The sequence below is a fragment of the Numida meleagris genome, chromosome 3, assembly GCF_002078875.1.
Source record: "Numida meleagris isolate 19003 breed g44 Domestic line chromosome 3, NumMel1.0, whole genome shotgun sequence".
In the NCBI taxonomy this organism is placed as follows: domain Eukaryota; kingdom Metazoa; phylum Chordata; class Aves; order Galliformes; family Numididae; genus Numida; species Numida meleagris.
In genome coordinates this window covers 20052283-20075269 of record NC_034411.1, presented here as the reverse complement: position 1 = coordinate 20075269, position 22987 = coordinate 20052283, and the positions used below count along the sequence as shown (strand labels likewise).

The following is a 22987-nucleotide window of genomic DNA, read 5'->3' as shown; positions in this document are numbered from 1 at the left end:
AGGAGGAATTAGACAGTTGAGGATAAGATACTTAAAATTGTAGTAAATTCTACACTAAAAAAAAAAAAAGAAAATTTCATCTACACGTATTTTGTAGGAAGCCTATCTGTTGCAACTTGATGAGCAGCTTCAGACACAGAAATACAGAAATATGCACAAGGTCCTATGGAACTGGACAACTTTTAAATTCATTTATCAAAGTTCCTACAATTCTTTGTTCAAAGAAGGCAAACCAATCAATATTAAACAAATAAAGTTCACCTGCTTCTTTCTAAAGCTTTTTATTAAATACAAAGCTGAGAGTGAAATACTGCAATTGGTTAATGCCTGAGGCTTGCATCTCTTGAGACATGGGTTCAAAGCCTTGCTCAAACAACAAAGAAACACATTTACAGATGTCAGCAAACCGAATTTGATAGCTGTTTCCCTGCAATACAGACCGTATTTTTCTTTGTGTTTGCAAAATATCATATATACACCTCCAGGAGTAAGAGCAATCTTCCCCACACACCTTTCCATCAAACAATTACTTCTCATGGCATAATTGGCCATCCCTTTGATAGGAGACCTAGGGCAGAATAGGCAGGCTTGAGGTCATACCACTTACGCTGGCAGGGCTCTTTTTAGAAACCGCTGAACTGTGCGGTTAGAGACCTCTGTGGCATTTTCATCTGTTTAACTTACTGATACAATTGCCATAAGCATATTACCTGCACATCTCTTAAGCAGATATCAATGTAAAGATTATTGATATGGAAAAAGCTGTGCTTTTACACCAAAAATCTCCACGTTTCTGACAGCTTAGTTTATCCACAAAACAATGAGTAACAATTGCTAGAAAACAACCATTGTACATAGATGTTTGGTGCTGGCAAAAATAGTTTCAAACAACTCAAAACTGAAGGGACACTCAGCTGATGAAACACCTGAAAGAAAATTTTTGTTATACACAAACACCCATGCAGTTCTTGGACTTTTCATACACTGCTCAACTTTCAAGACATTAGCTTTGTTGACGTGTTTACTTAGATGCCAGTCAATTCAACTCATCTTCCTTTTCATGTCACTTCTCTCTTTTCCTTCGCAAACATCAGAGGAACAGCAAAGTCTAAAACTGGACTTTGCATCTCTTTTGATTAAGCATGCAGCCTGAAGATTTCACTTCAGTTTGCAATCTGACTTTGCTATAGATGGATAGAGAGAAATAAAAGAATGTCACTAATTAACAAATATAGCAAGTTATGTCAAGACTAACACCTTGCTCTCTGTAGGGATCATGACTTCAGAATGCTGCAGAAACTAAAACAAAAATGAGCCACTGCCAACCATGTCACTCAAGAAAAACAAACTAGAGCAGGAAAAAAAAATGTTTATAGAACACTGTCTACATGCAAGGCTGAACTTTCAGTGTCTCTAGAAATATCTTTGCCTTCCATAACAAGACTCGTATTGATAATCAGATGAAGCGATCAGCATAGCATCATTAGAAGTGCCTGTTTTACTATTTTCCAATCTAGCAGATTTTCCAATTTAAGATGTTCAAAAGATTTTAAAAATTCAAGAGATTCAAAACAAGTGAGATTGAACTTCAGGATGGTCCTCTTTCTTATACTCGAGTCTCAATCTTACAGTTTTTTTTTGTCTTATTTCCTCAAAGAAAAGCTGTCATTGTTTTCAGGGGAATAAAAAGAAAAGAACCAAAGCAACTGTCTTTCCAAAAATGTCTGTTCCCGCAAATTTTCTTATCATTACCATCATCTTTCCTGAAAGAGAGATGAATCTTCACTTTCACACTTACAGAAAAACAGAGAATATCAAAGAAAGAGGACTGGAATGTTAATTCATGGATATCCGTAAAGGCAGTTGATTTTCGAGGACTTCACATTACAAAAATACTACAACTTTGCATTCTTCTGCTGTTTTGTTCAAGTCCTGCCACTTTGATACTCAATTCTTTTTCTTAAAATCCCAGACTTAACTCAGGTTTTACACTTCGATTCTGCTCCATCTAGTGGATTATTGATTTTTGCAATGAATGCTACAATGATATTATGCTACTATTCCATGCTGGTTTAGCTATTAGGGCAAGGGAACTTGTTAGAATTATTACTTTTTGGCCATAGATGGAACAAATTAAGTCACATTCCTGGGCACCTCAATAGGACTATAGGATTTTAGCAGCATATTCATGGAACTTAAAGGGGAAAATGTCATCATTTAATTATATCACTGAAATGAGACTAAGTACGGGACAGGCCTTGATTAGAAAGGACAGGTGGCAAAATTTCTCCTGGTGCTTGCACAGTTTACTAGGTCAGTCCTGGGGAAAAAGAATATTCCATGCCTGCACTGTTTTTCTAAAACACTGATATCCTCCAGGCTTCATAGCCTAGATTTCTAGGCTGTGAGACTTGGTGATATGCAAAATTAAGTTACACGCTTGATAGACTGCTTTGTTTGTAGTATATGAACAACTTCGTTCATTCAATGTCTCTTCAGTACATAGATGTTTTGGACTGGTTGTTTTTGTTCTTTTTTTTTTTTTTCTGTGCATCACTGTCTACAATGCTCTCTTTAAGACTGTTCTGTGACTTCTGCTAACTTTTCACATAGATGGATAAGGTAATGAGAGTTTGATTGATGAGAGGAAAAATTAGGTAATTAGTCCACCTTCATGTGTGGCTTATTTCAAATCAATGTGGCTTTTAACAGAAAGAATATTTGTTTTCTTTTCAAAAGCAAATATAAAAATACTCAGCCAACAAAAACCCTGCATCAATGAATCAATAATACTTGATCACACAGTATCATAGGAACCAGTTCTTCAAAGACAATGCTTTTTGCTTGTCTAGTAGGCTACATGTAGGCTGTGTGTTCTGTGAAGCAATTTACAACATAGGAAAAAAATATTTATTTACTCTCCTTAAGCCATGTAGAGTTACTATTTTATGCTTGACTTCAACTATTAATCTAGTCTGGAAATTGTTAAAGAAAGGATCTATCAACATAAAAACTGAAATTCAATTCAAATACTAAGCCTAGAATTCCAGAGCTTTCCAAACAATTGTGGGATTTTTTAATAGTTATCCTATGTTTATAGTTTTGTTAATTAATTTATTTATTATTACTACAATGACAAGCAGCTCCAGTAGTCAGGCATAACAGGACTAACTCCAGACTGACTTATTTTTCAGGATTTTATTGTAATAGTATGCAGCTATATAGCACTTTCTATCAAAGAATCACAACGTGTTCCATAAATATTAATTCAATAAGTTCACAATGTGCTGGTGAGATAGCTCCATATTATTTTCTCTGTTATATTTTTGCTGGAGGCACACAACATAGAAATGACTAGTTCTGGAACGGAAACTGGTCTTGACTCCAGTCCTATGATGTAACCACTAGTTACTCTCTTCATGAAAACCTGGCTTCCCTGAGATCAACTCCAGCTTTGTCACTGACTTCAATCACTGCAGCCATGTTTTCATGAAAAGAAAGATAAAAATATCTTCCTTAATAATTTGCAACTGAACACTAATTTTTAGGTCCTACAATTGATATTTGTTGGTGTATCTTTGTTAAGTTCCCTTCTGGAAACATACGAGTGACTTCATGAGAGAAGCAGTAAATGTTTCACAAATTTTAAGAATGCATGCAATTGGCCTAATATAACAGTTCAGGCAATATGACAGAACAATTCTCTACTATGTAGTGGTGTAATTCATGACAGTCACAGTTGTGACTTTGCAAATAGGACTGTAGACAATTTTCAGAAGTGGCTTCCATTTTTACATTCATAATTTTGCAATCACTGTAGTTGTGAGAACAGTAATATGCAGGAAGGTAATTGATTGTGCTTTGAAATCAAGTAATCAAATGAGCATCAATTAAGCCTACAAATGTTTGACACCACAAAACTACAGAATTATTTTTCCTTGCAAAGCTCTCAGAAGAATTCACTAGGCAAAGCCATGTCTTATTTCCACATCGGCTCCACACTAAATATTTACTGAATACAGAAAGATTCAGAAAGTGTGATAAATGCACTTAAACCTGATGGCTCTACTTGTTTTTTTTTTTTTTTTTCTATTTCAGTATCTCACTTTTTACTTTAACCACTCAAATTAACAAAAGAATATATGCCTCCTATGTACCACAATGCCTAGCTTTTTCCACCTGGCCCACAGAAAGGAGCTGAGATCTGAACCAGAAGCCATGTCTGTCCATTCCCACATGCTGGTAGCCTGCCTTCAGCCTTCAGTCGCAGAAGCCTAGTGCCACGATAAGCAGTAAGAACAATGACTCTGGACACTGATTGTGTCGATATGTTAAGATGTGAAGGTGTGCTCTGAGAATGACTGAGCTCCCAGGGGATTCTGGATCTAAATCCCAAGTAGAGTTGAACAGAAGACAGCTAGTAAACTGTTCAGACCCATCAAAACAGAAATTTCTGTATGCACAAGCATGTGCCATTGGAGATGGCTGCAGAAATTCTAAGAGGCAAAAACTCCAGCACCTAGCTACCTTGGGAAGTTCCTTGGCTGGAGGATGAGTAGGAATTCCCAGGACTGACTCTTTGGATTAAAGCAGAAAATTCCACTGACTTCCCCAGTTTAGGTAACTACAGTACCCTGGTGGAATCTAGCATCATTTCATATTAGATTATTGTTATATATGCAAAATTCCATGGTGCTGATGACACTTAATCTAAGCTTATAATTTATTATTCCAGATAAATATTAAAACAAACCAAAAATCCCCGCCATTTTTACATTGCAAGAAAAGGAAAGAAGGGTCAAGACTGTTTGACTACTCAACCTGAGTCTGGAAATACCTACTATTGCAGATAATTTGGTGCTCTACTAATTCCAATGAAGCTATGAGGAAAATCCTATTCCATAATAAGTGTTGGCAGTAGTGCACCCTGAAATTGTAAATTCCTGAGGCACAAACCTGTCTATAAAACTCTTGGACATCTAAGGTGCTATAAAAATAATAATGCATTCAGCTTTATGCAATTTTCAGCTAAAAATCAGTCAATCCCTCTTCTGTGCCCTTCCTCCTCCACACAGTTACCACAGAAATTTTGTTCTGTGAGGGTAATATATATTTTTAATGCAAAATTTCAACAGGAACCATTTTTTATGGTCTACTAATAAACCCTTGAAAACAGGGATTTATAATGGAAACAGTGACGGACCCTTAACTACAGTGTATGCAACTATAATAAAAAGAATTAATGTAGTCAATTTGTACTACTGTTCTCAGAACAAAAAAAAACCCTATTTCAACTGCAATCCTTTCAACAGCTGATTGGCAAGCCTGTCCATTTCTAGTCTGCAGTGTTGTCAGTTGTCTTCAACATGATAATGAGCCTGTCACCATATTCAAATAGCCCTGTGACAGCATGTTTTGTGAGCATGACGTCCACTGCAAAGGGTCTGTCAAAAAGCACCTTTCAGAAAATGAAAAGAGAATGCTTTTCTGATGATAAATCTAATTTCTTCATGGCTAAAAGAGTGAGATTTTTCATCTGATTTTGTCAGTGTTGTGTTGCACTTGTGTCTTCACATAATCCTGGGTTCTGATGCATAAAATTCTAAAGTTATCTGTAAAGACAACGTGAGAAATAGTAATCTTTTTGAGTTCACTGGAGGCTTTGCATAAAACTGCAGCACTGCTGGCTTTCCATCAAATTAAAAGTGGAGGGGGAGGGAATGGCATGGGAGGTTAGCTTGTTACCAGAACCAAATAAGGCTCACAGTAAAGATCTCAAAGTCTACACACTTCATTCGTTAGGGTCCTCACTCTTTTCCAAACAGCCTATTAAAAATCTCCCTTGCTCTGTGTGGTCCTAGTTAATTCTGATCAGATTACATGAAATTCTCCAGCAGAAATTCACAGGGGCAGAACACATATGTTTGCAGGGCTCTCCGGTATCGTTATGATCCGTGACTGGGGCACAGACTGCAGCACCACACATTCCACCTTCAACTCCCACCAGTGCCAGCTGTGAAAATTCTCAGCAGGTTTTCTGTGAAATGTGGTGTGCTTTGCTATGGAAGACTTCCAGAACTGGGGAACCTCAGTGTAGGGAGGTGATGGGGACAAGCCCCTAGAGAGAAAAACTTAAAGTACTTTGCTAACACCTTCAGTTAGTATCAACAGGAAATACGGTGTTGCATCAAAACTTCTATTTTTTTTTTTTGTTGACAAAAAGCTAACCTTAATTTGACTCCACCTTTTACCATTCTTTTCATCGGTAACAGACTGAGGAATCCACATATAAGGCAGTGTTATAAAGCAAAATAAAAAATCCAACCCAACCCACAATAAAGCCTTCCCTCTATGCCATTGGGTGAGAAAGGGGTGGCAGCAACCGGACTTTGCAGCCGGGTCTGAATGACACGATGACCTTGGGGTGCAAATTCCACTTCCAGCTATGCCACTGACACCATGCAATTCCCACGAAGGAACTCTTGCTTGCTCTCTTTGTCTTAGGTGAACCCCTGCAAAAATGGATCTTACTGCCTGTATCACAGGGGGGCTCTAAAAATAACTATTCTCTGAAAAACCAAGTTGACAAGCTCATGAAGCATTTGCTACAGAACAAATGTGTTGTACAAGCTTAATCTTTTTCAAAGTTAGTAAACAAGTCTGTTTCTTAAAAAATCTGTCAAATAGCGAACTTGAAGAGTGAAGGTTTGGGAGATGTGGATTTCCTCCATCTATTAACTAGTGTTCAAACGATATACTGTGTAATTACTATTAGTGCCACCCAATGTTTTTCAGGCAAATGATAACATGGATTTGGTCATAAAGACCACAAAGGGCTGTACCTGCAGGAATCTGATAGGATTCAATGTTAGGGGCAGACACAGTTGTGAAAGCATGACTTACCTTCAGCACCTTCAGCGCTTGCCTTTGAGAGGACCTGGACTGTTTTTGTCTTACAAACCTCCATCTTTTTGTTATGCTTACACATATGAAGAAACAGCCATATTTATTCTGACTTTAGCTTATGACAAAAATTTTGTGTGAGTCAAGAATTTGATTAATTCAGGCCTAACGAGCCAAAAGAAGAAAATTTTACTGTGAATCAATTTCTTTCTTTTCTTACTGTGAAGAGAGCTTTAAATAGGGGAGCTGTATTTTAAATCTGGGATATACAACATAGTGCTCCACCCTTAGTAGTATAATCCAAATATACCTGTAACTAAATAAACTGCAAAGGTAAGATTTTAAACATTTAAGTGAAGGCAGCTAAACATTATGCAGCTTTAGGCAGCACAAATGGACAATCAACATTAAACATGACTGATTTTTAAATTCTTCATTGCTCAGCTGGAGGGAAGTATTACAAGGCCAAAAAACAGAGCTGTGGACAGCTGGCTTTGTGCAGTCCCGGTTCTCTGCCTCAATTTTCAGCCCATTCATTTCTTTGGGGGGGGGGGAAAAAAAAGAAAATGGGAAAAAAGAAAAAAAGAAAAAAAAATCTAAACTGGGCCATACAAACATACAAAGCAACCCCTGGGTCTCTAGGACCTTCATTGTCTCAGGGAGTCGTCACCACCCTGAACCCTCATTAAAGATGAAGAGATGCTGGAACAGCATTAAAATGAATGCAAACCATTTGCCGCAATCTTCTGCTCACACCATCTCCAAATGAAGGCAGGCATTGCATAATCCAGGCAGCTAGAGCTCCTGACAGGTGGATGATTTATGCTCATAGTCAGAAGAATCGGAGAGCCTGCAGAGGACACAGCATGAGCAAGGTGGTGGCGAGACAGATGCTCTCAGTGGGCTTGCAGGGGCTGGCAGGCTCCAGCTAGCTCAGGTGCAACCTGAACACTTTAGTACTGAACTCATATTGCCTAGATTCCAGCACAGCAAGATACCATTTACAATATTATGTACAGTAGATATACTATCAAACCTATCTCTGTGCTATTTATCTCTGTTTGTGTATATACACACATACAATATATATATATTTATGTTTTTCTATTTGCGGTTCAACTTAATGTGGTTATGTTCACTTTGCACGTGCACACTCGGCATTGAAAAATAAAGGGCAGATTAGGACAAATGCTGCATTGTTATAGCCATGCAGCATAAATGAAACCACCAGAGTTGAACAGATGTAAGTGGGGGAAGAATTTGGCTCTGGCTTTCAGAGAAGAGGGATAGATTTGGGATACTGAAAATCCTCAGTGTTGTACGAGTTTTTGAAAGATAGGACAGAAAATGACCAGAGGAAAGACGAAAATACCCATAAATCCAAAAGCACGGGAGTATTCTAGTCACTGAAGCTGAACATCTGCAAACACAAGAAATGTCACAATCACACAGTTCTGCAGAAGGTGCGCAGCAGTAGCAAAATATCATAAAAATGACACCTGTGTCATTCTCTTTTAAAATCTACTTTACACATTGAATGAATTCTGCTGTGCTATTTGAGGTGACTAATAAGCCCATCCAAAATTGCAACGTTATTCCCAGTTATGGAATTCAGCCTCCTATTCAAAAAGAAGTACATGCATTATATACAGGGGGAGGGGAGGGTTGAACTTTCACTCCTGCTCTGTAAGCAGGAGATTGACCTCTTGAAAGAAACATATCAAACCCACACCCACTAATAAGACATTGTATCTGTGTCACACAAGCAGGTAGATGTTCATTCATTTCTCTAATATAAAGGTATGCCTGGACTAAATTAACCTACCTTAAGTACACCAGCAAAATAAAACAATTCACCTCCCTCCTATCAGGTCTGCCACATTTTCCAGTCAAACCCAATATGTAATGAAGTCTGTAGATTTCCAGGGCAACCAAAGAGTTAAAGGATTCAGATATGCACACTGCGGGTTATCTAGGTTGAATCTGGGACTTTGCTGACTCTCAACTCCTTTCCACTTTAACAGATGGGGTCAAAGGTGGAACTGCAGATGAGAATTAAAGACACATACATCCCTTTAATCAGATAACACATTCAAAGACTTGCAAATTCCCAAGAAGCCACTTTACAGGCACGTGTCATGAGCCAGTCCATCAAGGGGGAGAGAACACTGGAGAGGAGGGAGAGAAGACTTGCTTCAGCTAGCCAGCATTAAAAAGGCAGGAAATTAGAGAAAACAAATGGGAACAAAATGGGATGGACTGCTAGCATTCAGAATGCCTTCTGATTGCACAAATCTCTCTAGGGATAAACTCCAGCACTGGAAGCCTTCACACTCCACATCCAAATGCTTTTTTCTAACTTCATTAAGCAGCCGTGTTTAAGAATACTTCATAACAAGTATTTTAATTAGAGATGAGCTGAAGTATCTTGCCAGTATGGATATCTTCAGCAATACCAGGATGCCCAGGGGGAAATACAATCATTCAGCCTAGGTAGTGCTCACAAAACACTGCAGGTCAGGTAGCAAGAAACTCAGGAAATTAATGATTCTCTCTCCCACCTGGCCAGAAAAAGACTGCCTAGAGGATATCTGCTTGCAGCAACTACTTCCTCATCAGCATTCTTCCAACACAATTGTGGTATGACATCAAAAACGAATGGAAAAAGTCATGAAAATGAGAGAAGATAAAAAAGAGAAGAAAGAGGAATCTCAGGTCTAGTCTGTGGATTTGTTCTGATTACTGCGTTTCTCAGCACCTTGCAACATGACCAAATGATGGGGCATGGAGTATGCTCTGTCAGACAGAAAACATCTACACTCTAAAGGCGTTCCAGCCTTTTCTTTGTGCAGTCAGAGATGTGTATTTTGGGGTGATGTCCTTGAGAGCTACTGAAAAGTGCCGTTATTGTATGTTCCTCAAAGACAGAGCAGGGTATAAATTAGAGAGTGCACATATGATCTCAGAAACATTTCTGGTACGTCTCTCAGAAAGAATTCCTAAAAGCAGTACATTTATACTGATATTTCAAAATAGATTTCTACTTTTTAAGGTAAACGTTCATTTTCCTACTTTGATATTTAGCAATACCATTTGTCTTGAAATTGGAAGCTTAAGCACTTTCATTAAAAGTTTGACAGGAAAACCAGAAAATGACTTGTGAACTTGAAAATCTGTTCAGAGCAACATCTCTCCTGACATTCAATAATCCATGGGCAGGTACCTCATTCTGCATCCAAAGTGTGTATATGTCACCTCATAAATCATCTCATCCTAACTGATTCCACACACTATGTTCAAAAATGCAGTAATTCAGATGACTTATAGCATGTTTCTCTTCTCATGTTTCAGTGGAGAACACTTGAGATTGGTCACACAATGAAATTAAGGTGCCTGTTTCTTAAGCTGTTGTTGAATTACAGAAAATATGAAACTGCAGTAGAAACTAGGAAATATCGGCTTTGGACACAATTATAAACCCGGTCGGGTAGATTGTCACTAAAAGCACCCTGTGGCTGCACAACCATTTAACAAATGATTTAAGACAATTCTGGTGATTGATTCAAACCAGAAGAAAAGACAAGGCCCATCTGGAAAGCCTTCTTCCGTCAGTCATCCACAGGACTAAAAGGAACGTTATGAAGAGACAAAGGGCAAAGATAATGCGATAAATAATTTTGATAGGGCTGACAAAAGATGCCAAGAATAGAATGGCTGTTCTGGACTACCTCTTGGCTAGAAAAAAAAAGGAAGGGAAAGATGGAGGAAAAGATAAGTTTTTTTAATTTTTCCAAATTAAATATTTTAATAAATTGTTTTAACATGGACTGCAATAGGATTCTACAGAAGCAGGTTGTACAAATTGTTGGGTTCAGATCTGCTGCCCACATACCGTATTAACTTTGTTGAAATAATAAAGAGCAAACAGAAAAATACTGATATTCAGCATGAGAATACATTTAACATAGCTTGTGTTTGTCTTTTTCTAGAACCATTAATGTAATATAAGACTACTGCATCTTAAAATAAAGCTACGTTTTTCATTTATAAAGATTAATAGCTGTATTAGGTCACTATTATGTGAAGGAAACAGACTCCTCACTTAGTTGCACTTTTCTGTGAAATACTCAAAGAAAAAAAAAAAACAAGAAGAAAAAGAAGAAAGGCTGGCCAGATGAGATCTATTATTAGAACAGCTAGTAAGCATGGCAAAATTTGACATAATGACAAGTCACTGCTAAGATGACATTTATTTCAGATTTCAGGCTGATGATTTTCCACCACAAAAACCACATTACAGACTGTAAATGAAATAATATTCCCATCTCACGAACTGACTTAGTGAGTAGAAGTGACAAAGACTCCCTCCTCACTGGTGAAAACACCTCCAGCTTAAAAAAGGACAATGATTGACCAAACAGAAAATTGTGGCTCAGTTACATTAACATTTCAATAAACCATGTTGACTGGAACATTCTTACCTAGGACAGCAGAGATTTAGAAATGTGAAATACTTGCGGGACAGCATTACACGTGGTCAGAGTTCACAACTGCAGATGATAATTTTAGGGCTACTCAACTCATTCACTGCTTTGGCTGAGTGAATGGGCCAAGAGAGTTCCCTAATCTCCAACCTTTTTTTTGCCAATCCATCCCAAGTAGCAAAGGTCTGCCTCTACACCTGCCATGTGGGCTCTACTTAGCAGCATCTACATTTCTAAATCTTTACAGCATTTCTACCCCAAATAATCCTACCTATACTTCTTGATGTTTATACTTGGATTTTACACAGTGAAAAGTCTTATTGAGGACGTGTGACTGAAGAGAAAAAAAAATCAGAAAGGGTGTTGGCTCCAAAGCAGAATTTTAGAGATATGCACATGTATCTCTGCTAATGTAATTTCTACACGGGATGCTAAACATGTTCCCCTCAAGAAGGGGATGTGCAGGTATCTGCACAGCAGAAAACAGAGAGGAGTAAAGCACACATGTAACATTAATGACACACTTTACAACATGACCCCTATTTAATATAGAGAAGGACCCATACAGAAGAATTCAAGCACTCTGCAGTAAATGGTGGTACCATATTGATGTGTGTGTTCATGGGTGGCAAAAACCAAGAATGTAAGGCAGCTATTTGTCTGGGAGCTCAGGGGAAAAGATGCCACAGGCACAGGTCTACATCCCTCAGATTTGGCTCTGCTTTCCCTTATCACTTATACTGCTGTCACAGTACTTTCTCAGTGCATAAGCAAATGTTCACAGGGACTAAATCCACAAAATATCTAAATGGAATAATTTCTAGGAAATTAGAATGATACCACTTCCTTATTTTAGGTTCAAAAGAAGATATATGCAAATGAGGATGTTCAGTTAGCAATCTTCGATTGCGCTAATTATATTTTCTCATCCTAAAATTATTAATTGTAATGGTATTCCAATTTAAGTAGACTTTTTAATCGACAGAATCTACTTTTTCTAACTCCGAGAAAGTAACAGGTAAGATACGTGCGCTAAGAAAAATACCACAAGCTTCAGTCTCATTCAAAATCTTTTACACTCACTATTTTTAATAACAAAATACTAACTACCCATAGGTCAAATGTATTCTTGGCACATGCCTGACCCTTGCAAACAACTGCAGTCACTGGGACTGGTGACAGTGACGGCTGTGGGAGCAGAACCAAGGCTATCATCTCACTCCAAGCAGCCTGCAGATGATTGGGCCAGAAACTGCTTTGACCCCAGATCTTCCTAGGCTAGCCTCAAAAAATGTACATTCATAAATCTGTGGGATGCCAAGCAATGTAGGCAGTCCTCAGACACAAACATAAACTCTACTGCTTTCTATATATCCATTTATACTGCCTCTTATGGAAATGAAGTGCTTATATAAAGGGACAACAAGAACAAAAAAAACCTGAATCCATTAAGAGAGAAATCTGTCTGTAAAACTTGTGTCCAGTGAATTGCTGGAACTTGTTTGTTACATTTCCAGTGAAATCAGGGAACCAAAAACGCTCTGAATCAGACCCTAAGCCCAACAGGCACAACATCGCAGCATGAGCACCATGAGAACTTCTTGTGGGCTGATAGCTGCTCCGTATCAGAGATATTTCAATGTAATTTCCAAACCCAGAAAGAACATCCCCATTTCCAATATTTGCTTTTCCTTGAGTAATTTTTTCATGGAGGAATAGAAATGCTAGCTGCTTGAGCTTATTATAAGTACTAGCCTTCAGTTGAATAGTTTGTCCTTCCTCATCAGTTACAGAGAGCAGATAGTCAAGAGCCATGTTTTAAGGCAGACAAATTGGGCTGTCAGTTCTAATGTCTGAACTGGGCTATCAGGCCACATTTTGGTTAGGAGGAAAGAGGCCTTCTTATGAACAACAACACTCAGAGATTTGTTTCTGTTGTTTCCAAGGGGATTTAACAGGTCCTAGTATATATTAAAATCAAGCACAAGTTGAATGAAAGAAAGAAAAGGAAAGAAAAAGGGAAGGGGCTAAAGAAGAGAGGGTGAAGAAAGGGGAACAGGAGGGAAGGAGAAAAAGAGAGGAAAAAGAGGAAAGAAAGGAGGAGGAGGAAAAGAAACCAAACTCCCCCATAACTCATGGAAACACAGAAAAGGGTTGATAAACAGAAGAGATTTCAATAAAAGGCATACTGTGTTATCTCATGATGTGATAACACGGGAGCTTTGTTTAATATCCTGCATTAATGAAGGAGCTCCTTAAGTGTAATATTACAATTGAGAGCATAAGAAATATTACTGAGGTCAACACAGTTCTATTAACTGTCATCCTGTACAGAAACATTTTCTTTGAATACCACTAATGCTTTCTCCTTCCCTTTGCTCTAATTTCTAAAGGCAGCAGAAACTAAAACTTCCTCCACAATAATTTTTGCTTTCTTCTTCACAGACTAATGGTATTAGACTTGTGAGAGAAATTTACCTTGGCAATGTCCTGTGTACAGGTCTTTTCAAAGGAGATGTTGTTAGCAGGAATCCTATTAAGCATGTTTTTTACAAGCCTCAAAACATAGGTGATAACACATTTCTAGTTACAAAGACGATTTCTTAGTTTTACTTATTATTTTTAGAGAGAATCCATTAATCTGTTCCTGTGCATGTCATGCATATCTTCATGTAAGAGTAAACCCAACCTGTCTATTCTCCCAGCTGTATTAGATTCGTTTTCATAGATTGTCAAAACCAGAAAGGATCAATGCAATAATTTAATCTGATCTGCTGCTCAACGCAAGCAAAATACAGTCATACATTTGTCTTTGCAAAATAATAATTTATGCTTGAAAATATCCATGCCCTTCCAAAAAATATAGCCTTGTACTTGAATTAATGATGTATGGGAGCTGCTGAGTCATGGCCTGACCCACTGATTAAGCACCTGGAGGAAAGATCCAGTCAGCCTTGGGAGCACAGGTGAAGGCAATTGACCTGTGTGACCAGAAGGGGTGGAGCCTGGCTCCACTTCTCTTAGGCCTCATTTAAGGGCTGACTGCCCCTGAGGATCCCTCCTTGGTGGAAGCCTTTCCCTGCGAACCCAGAATCTTCTTATATGGGTGAGCAATCTACTTCCCTTCTCTTGTAGCATCTTGCTATTGTGCTGGTCCCTCCACTTCTTTTGTAACACCTTTTCCATTGTGTTGGTCCTTCTGATCGCTACAAATGAAATCTTTCAAATTTTGAAGCAAAAATACTTTAGAGTGCTCCAGTTTTACTAGCTGCAAAAGTAAACAACATTAAGGAAAATTTAACTTGTGTAGCATTCTTGAGTTCACTACTGTATCACTCAAGCATTTTAAAAACTGTCAGTAATCACTTTTATTCAGGTTTGTGCTGAAGTAGAAACCTCAAAATACAGACTTTCTTTACAGGAAAGGCAGATTCTTATTACTGCTTTTGCTTCCCCCAGAGATCTCAAACTACTGTAGGAAAATCATTGAAGGCTACTCATTGAGGAGTGTGAGCACAATATGCTAACTGTACTGCAGTGACGGAAAGAGGATTATTTTGGGAAGAGTCACACTGAAGTCAGCATTGCCAGATGACAAGCTTGGAGAATTTCTATTCATTTTTGGAGGCAGAATGCTAACAGACTAGCAACAGTAAAAGTAAATTGCTAATTTCCCCATAGCACAGATTGCTAAACCTGAGCAGCCACCAGCTTCATTTATACGAAGTGCGGATCTGACCTCCCATTTTTAATAATTGGACTAATTAAGCTGGACTTCTATCACCATCTCTATTCTAACTAGGTGCAAAGTAGCTGATGGCTATTTCTAAAGACCACCCATCCATAAGGAAAACACAAACATAGTTATGTGAAGCAAAACAATTTTTTTTTTGCTATTTCTTAGGGTATGATACATAAAGAAACAAATTCACTTTTATTTGAAAAAATGTATCAGCCACTTATGATCTGCGCTTTCTGTAACAACAAGCAATGAAGATCAATCACCACAAAAAAACTCCTACAAAAACCTGAAAGCACCCAGGCATCAGAGATAAAGGTGGTGTTTCATTGTCAGCAGTTCTCTAAGAAGTATAAACTAGTACTGTCTAGTAAGAGCTACGTCTGGACACAATTTTTCCGGTAATCGAACTGTATTAGTGTGGCCCAATGAGTTCCCCTCTTAACTATAATCCTGAATGTGGCTGCAGTATAGGAACAGATAAAACTGAGGCTGTGGTTTTGTCTCCATGGAGAAAACTGAAACATATGGAATAACCTCTTGTGAAAATAGTTGTGTAAACACTGTGCCTGAAATAAAAAGTAATTTTATTTTTGAATAATTACTCCAGTGGAATTATTTTTTAGGTGGGTAGCAATGTGATAAATTTGGAATAACATCTTCCATTACAGACATATTCTAGTAAGCCAATCTTACAGACTGAATTAAAAGGCATAAAGAATTTATGGGAAACTGAAAGCAGAATTCAAGCAGACCTACCAACAATTAAACAAACAAACAAAAGCCAGATGTCTACCCATGATTTCACTCCAACTAGCTGCATAAAAAGGAAAATAGCTAAAGCACCCAATCCTGCATATGAACATAGATTTAATTCCACCAACTGAAGGCAACAGGTGGCTTCTGAAGGGTCTGGGAGGTCAAACTTAAAAGACAGAACTGAAAACTAGGGAATGACTTAAAGCATTGATTTCTAAAAAAGATAGCAAAATTCCCTTCCCCACCCCCTTTTTAGCAATTACAATATTATTTAGAGAAACCACTAGGGATGCATCTTAAATGTTCTTGCCTAAACTACACAAGAATCCTGCATTGTTTCCTCTGTTCTTGGAAATCTTAGATAACCCATTGAAACTTAAGCATAGTCAAAGAAACTGTATTTCAGAACAACCATGATCCAAGAAAATCTAACCTTTCATATTATAAAAAAACAATTACCTAGGAAAGTAAATGAAATCATGACACATTTTTATCTGTCATATGCTTAAAACCTTGTTAGTATCTACTGAATGCTTCAGTATGAAGCATAATGCATACTCAAAAATCTCAATCCACCTAGCGTCAAGTGACAGCCCATGAGCTACAACAGAATGAATTGTTCCCCCTCAATTCACCTGTAGAAATGCCCTTGTAGCACTCAACAAGAGATGCAGACAGAAACCATGATTTCAATCCCCCCTCAGATCACCACACTACTATGCTGCTTTTCCTTTCCTTCTCTAGCTTCTGACCTAAAGTGTTAGGGATGTTAGTTCTAAATTGTTAAGAATCTTGATCTTGCTGGCTATAACTCACCAACATCATTGAGAATGAGAGCAGAAATGCCCAGCTCCACCTGGTTTTACTCATGATGAAAAATCCAGGTCCCTCCCAGTGGTCCCAATGCCCCGAAATTCTAACACTAGATCTCTTACAGAACAGTGGATGCCAGATGAAAAGTGCTAATATCTTCCCCCAGTAAATGATTTACCACATAACTACTGTAAGAGCAAGTGACTACAGACATAGTTGCTGTGAGTCACGTGGTTTTCAGATCTTGACCTAAAAGCTAAAATAAAGCTCAGGATCTTTTTCTAGGTACTGTGATTTATATAAGGAATTTCATTTGACAATTCACAAATTGACAAAGTAATAAATTCTCTCAAAACAAGAAGAATGGCACAATGACTGATAATTATTTCACTTATAGCTATATTAAAACTGTTTATTAGGGAAAATTCCTAGAAAAAATCTCCCCACCAATAGGGTAAGGTTTCTGGAGAAGATGCACATTGGCAGATGTGCAGAAGTTCTTGTAAGGAATATGATGCTTCTCTCAAAGCTGCTTAAACTCGATTTTATTTCAGGTTTGCAACTAAATTTTTTTTTAAATAGATTTAGGCTGTCAATTTCCAGGCATGCTGTGCCATCAACATGTAGAGACTGCTGTGACAAACGTGGAGGCTGTAGCAGCAAATTTTATTATAAACTGGTAATTGAATTGAACAGGTTTACATTTGAATAGATTTACTGCCGCATGATCTCTGACATGCAGCATGGGACTGAAATCCTTGTCTATACATAAAGAAACATTTAAGATACCCTGAGCTGAGATAATGCCTGCTCTAAGACCATACTAATCAATAAATTTACACCACTTTACACATGAAAAGAAAGAAGTATACCATCTTTCTTTACTTTCTGTACATAAAGGATGTTGTAAAATCCAAAGCGAAAAAACTAATCCTCAGACATTAGCATACATTAAAAAAAAAAAAGGAAAAATCCAACAAAAAAACCACCAACTTGTCTCTCCAGAAAAACCATCCAACAACAACAAACCAAATATATTCCAAATAAAGCTCAGTAAGTGTAGTACGAATCAGCATTGTTCCAAAAGTAGAAGTGACCGCTAAAGTGTACAGGAAAACAAAACCCACTTACTCTTTTAAGTTGCCCTGTTGGATTGTAGGTAAGCATTGCATGAAAGGAGTGTAAAATAACTCTCTCCTAAATAAACAGAGCCAGTGATTAAAAATAAGTAGAAATCACAGTGTGTTTTAACAGAAGACTCACACAATAAGAGTGGAAGAACTAGGATTTGCTAGGGAGCAGAGCTAACAGAGGAATGCTCCCTTCAAAGGAATTAGTTATTTTATCATTGCAGAAAGGTATGTCTGTTTAGGGTGGACAATTTAGGTAATTATGACTAAGAAAACTATTGCTGTATTTTCATTTATGCAAAAAGTCCAATCACTTGACTCTGAATTGTCTAATAGTTTCAGTTACCAAAATTACACACAGAAAAGCAGTAATTCTGTGCACAACTTTGATAACTGACATAATTATTCATTTGTAGAAGAGCCACTTAATTTTCTCTTGTAGACCCAGAAGCTGCACACAAACTAGATTTGCAAGTGCATGTGTTAAGGGAGATGCAATTCTATCTCAAAAATTTAAAAGAAGGCTATGCACTCTTGGTAGCACTGTTCCATTTCCAAACAGGTTGTTCAATACATCTGTGTTAGGCTACTAGTGATATGGGGTAACGAACTTACCAAAAAAAGATGTTAAGCACAGTCCATTTCAAAAGGTGCCGTGCTCAAATGTTCCATTCATTCTACTGTTTATGTAAGTTTCACAGCTTTTAAACTACTTAGTTGTCAGTTACATCAGGATTTTTGGCAAATGAGGAACTCACCCACCACCACTGGAAAAGAGGGTCAAATCCTGCCATTCTTACTGACTCAAAATCCCCATCGAATCTGACAGGAGTTTTGCTCAAGTAAGACTAAGGACAGCAGGATTTGGCTCACAGGATCCTAGCGTCTGCCAAAGCAGTTGTACAGAACAAGGTTTATTCTTAGTAAGTATAATCCAATAAGAATATGTCTGTAGGTGCGTGATAGGCCTAATTTGCCCATCATCTCTCCATTGGTCTATGCCATTCCTGGATTTTAACCTGACAGCTGTATACCTAAAACTGTTTTAAATTACCATCAAATAATTTGCAAAAACTTAGCCATCTATTAAAGCCAACGTTTTAAGCACTGACAAAACAAAACTGTATGGGACTATTTTAAAGTGGCTACTTAGCACAAAGTACTTTCCAATGAAGACAGTATTTAGAGAGCATTACATTGATTTTATTTTAAAAGATTATCGAGCTCAGAAGTATATGACGTGTGCTGTTATTCCTTCTTGGTAGTAACAATGCACCATGATAATAACAAGTGCAATATATGCACATAAAAGTGTGTTTTTGCAAATACATTAACAGCAATACAGGTGCATGGCAGGCAACCAAGATTTTAGGAATTATCTCTTTTGATAAAACAGATTAATCAGGTTCCAAGCAGGATAGCGATAGCACAGCTTTCTTGGAAACTTTTTCTTGTGTTTATCTGTTAGTAACTATCTTCAAAATGTAACTGAAAAATTAAAAGACCCAATGTATACTTACACTGAGGGGCAGAGGTTTTCATATGCTTAAGAAAAGAGGGGTGGATTCTTCTCTTCCATATGCTAGTATTTGCTGCAGTGCAGTTATGACAACTTCAGTAGACATTCTCAAGATTTATGTTTGTTTAATTGAGAAGTAGCCTTTTCACTTATCCTGATGGCATGAAGAACAAGCAAAAATGGGGAAAAGAAGGCACAATGCCCTCTTCTGCCATGTTTGGGAGAGACTAACAGAAGGTAAAAAATGAAACAAATAAATCTTTGAAAATTCATGATGTAAAAGTTTTAAGAAAAGTGAGAGGATGTTTCCTGATGAATATTCTAATAGTTATCTACAGAAAGAAAGTGAATGCTGTGGCACATTTTTTGTACTTCACCTAAGAATAAATGTTCCAGAGAAGATGTACTCCATGTAGATACACCATGATTCCTTAGCTGACATTTAAGACTGTCAGGAAGAGCAAGCATACTTGAAAACTGCCTTTACAATAACCGATCAGAACTCTCACCTATCTCTCTTCTTTCCTGATTGCTCTACAGCTGTTGAATACATTTGCAGAGAGATAGGTATTGACTTGATCAGACTTACCTTCTTTCAGCATGCCAACTTTTAGACACTTCATGAAGCGGCAGGCTTGGCAGGACTTGCGTCTGCGCTTTGTGATTTCACATTCGTTTGTTGCTGGGCAGCTGTATTCTATGTTACCTGTGGTAGAAAGCCCAGGGAAAAAGAGGTATTCAGAACAAATGAACAACCAATAGAGCAAATATGCAAGTACTTATACCATTGCTGTTGGGTTTAATTTTGGAATGTATGAAGAATAAACAACTCTATAAAAAGAAAACATATTTTAAGTAAAAACAAGCCAAGTTAAAGAACAAGATATTTTAATTTAGACAGCTGTATGTTAAAAAATAATATTTGTTTAAAAATCTTAATTAATGAGAGTCCATATCTAGATCCATGCATGGTCTCAAACAAAATCCTTCACATCAGTTATTCCTGCTGATAGGATGTATCAAGCCAAACACATAAAGGCTCCTAACGTGAGCACTCTTCATTTCCTGTTGTTCACAAATTTCGTCAGCTTTTCTTTGGATAGAGTACAAGAAGGTGACTGTTATGTTTTATTTCACAATCATCTGGAAGATGTTTTGTAGAACTTCACCCTTTTCCTACCAGAACAGCAGGTACATTGTCTCAGACAGGACGTAGCTGCACCACTGTCACTGCCCAGCACATCCCATCACTGCTGCATCAGATCTCCTTGACAGGGAATGTTCCTATCTATCTGCACTTTACATGAATTTCTTGTACTGAGAGACATCAGAAACAGGATCATCCCCAGGAAGCTATCAGAACTGCAAAAACTAGGGGAGATGCTTGCCTCTGTCTCTCCCAACCCTCCGTAAGACCTAGCACAAACTAGGTTCTTGAAAATGAGACCTCTGTGGCAAAGCACTGATGCAGGCTTTTTATTACTGCTTAATACATATTAGTTATCCTCAAAAATAACAAGTCTGAAAATTAATGAGAAGACCATGCATAAATCATTTTCTTTATATTGTTTTCATATCACATCTTTGGGAATCCAAGTCCAAATGAGAAAGCATCTATTCTCTTTTGTCCTGGTACCACTGCATTCCTCATAAAAAGCTTAGCTCAGCTTATTTGTCTGCCTAGCCATGCATCCTATTGCCTATGACTACATTCAGTATGACAGACTTTGTAGCAGTCAGAAGTTTTATCACAAAACTGACTTTTAAATAAAGTATCTTCCCCATCAGCCTGTCACATCTTGCTTTAAAGGTATTTCTTTACTTTCTAACCCTTTCCCCCTGTGATTAAGTGCATTAGTATCTTAATGAAAATGCATTCTGTTTATTGCCCTCTTGGGAAGCAGGAGGTCATCACACCAAATGCATAAATTGTCATCAGAGACAGTCCAAGCATAATTGCAATTTTGCTGCTCTGTGTTTGCTGCACTCAGGGTCCATCGAAGTCCCCTGAAACATGTGCAGGTTCTAATAATTAGCATAGAGTCTGCCTGGGACCACAGCATTGATGAAATATTTCAGAGTTAATCACACTTTGTAAACACTGATTTATATTGACTACCTTTCTGCAGACTGATGTCTCCTCATTAAATATCACATTAGTGGATTGCAGGATTGCACAAAGACTCAAATGCTCAGCAACTGCTAATTCAACAGGAAGTAACACTTAAACCACTTACATCTATTGAAAATTGGTTAAGTATTTATGATAAAGGAGGTCTGCACAGTACAACATATGTCCTGCCAACAAAACCAACATATTTTGCAGTTTTTATTTCTCCTCAACAGGCTGCATGGTTGAAGCAGCAATGCTGGCAAGTAAAATGGATCTTGGCATGGCTGAATAAAAATAGCTCTTGTTGACAAAACTTAAAACTTCAGTTTAGCCTTTTTCCCCTTCTTCAACTCCTGAGAAGACAGACATTTGGGAAACTGAAGGATAAGCTGGCTAGGAAATTTGGCAGAATAGTTCCTGCAGACCTGCCTTCTCAAATGCATTGACAAAACTAGGAAAATAATAATCCTGGAAGCATGAATAGGAAAAGACGTTAATGTCTTAAGAAAAAAAAAAAGACATTATCTTCTCATGCTCTCGTGAGACGTTATCAATAAGGCATAACCACTATCACAGACATCTTCAAAGGTTTTCACAGATTTTATCTAATTAACTTCATCGTATCATAGTGATGTATGTACTACCATCCCCAATTACAAAACAAAAAAAGAAACACGGAATCAGATGTTTTTTGCACAAGATCAAAGACAATCTTTGCACAAGGTCAAAAATTACTGTGATCAAAACCAAGACAGAGATTATAACGCAGCATGGCAAGTAGAGAGGCAAGTGGAAAACTCCCTGTGACGAAAGTCCAGGAGCTGATATCAAAGAGCAATACTGAAAACCAGAAAAATTAAGGAAGACTGCATATTTCCCTAAGCAAACTCTTCTAATCCATACCTGCAATTTCAGCTTTACTCAAAACTCTGTAATCCATAGCAATGTTCTAGAGTGTGGTGAATCTTTTCCTACCAAATTCAGGCTGCTCTACCTTAAAAAATTATATTCTTACAGCAGATGCTAGATCCTTATTTCTGATGTTAGAAAACAAACGTGTAAGAAGTTGGAAAGAGTTCCTCTGGTGAACTCAGTGGAGTTACAGTAACCGGATATGATTTATTGCTGCAACAATTCATATCTTATACATGCTTGGTCCTCCTAGTGTTTCTGAATTTCAAAATAGGGCTAGGGTGCAATGAGAATTCAAGGAAATTAAAACTGTGTTACCGCTTCACATATGAATGCAGAATTTTATCAACTCTCTGCACAAATAGATTTCTCCCTACTTCTGTTAGTGAGATTTTCTTAAAAAAAAAAAAAAGGGAATTTTTAATAGATATGTACATTAAAATATGAGGGCTGCTATGAAAGTAATGTCTCCTATTTTATTATGTTGGCTTACGATGTCAGAAGCAGTATGGTGGTATGGCATTAGAAGCTGAACCTTCCCACCAATATCCATTACATTTTGTTGCTGCATGACAGATGGCAGCAGTGAGGCAGTCTGACAAAATGGTGTCTGAC

General features: G+C 37.6%; 1 protein-coding gene across 5 annotated transcripts in view; it reads right to left on the bottom strand.

The window, feature by feature from the left end:
* ESRRG (estrogen related receptor gamma) overlaps positions 1-22987 on the bottom strand; it is a 366441-nt gene that overhangs the window by 89083 nt on the left and 254371 nt on the right. For all 5 annotated transcript variants that reach the window (XM_021393159.1, XM_021393161.1, XM_021393160.1 and 2 more), the window contains one exon: positions 19937-20053. In XM_021393159.1, the coding sequence (XP_021248834.1) occupies positions 19937-20053 (117 nt within the window). The remainder of the gene's footprint in view (positions 1-19936; positions 20054-22987) is intronic.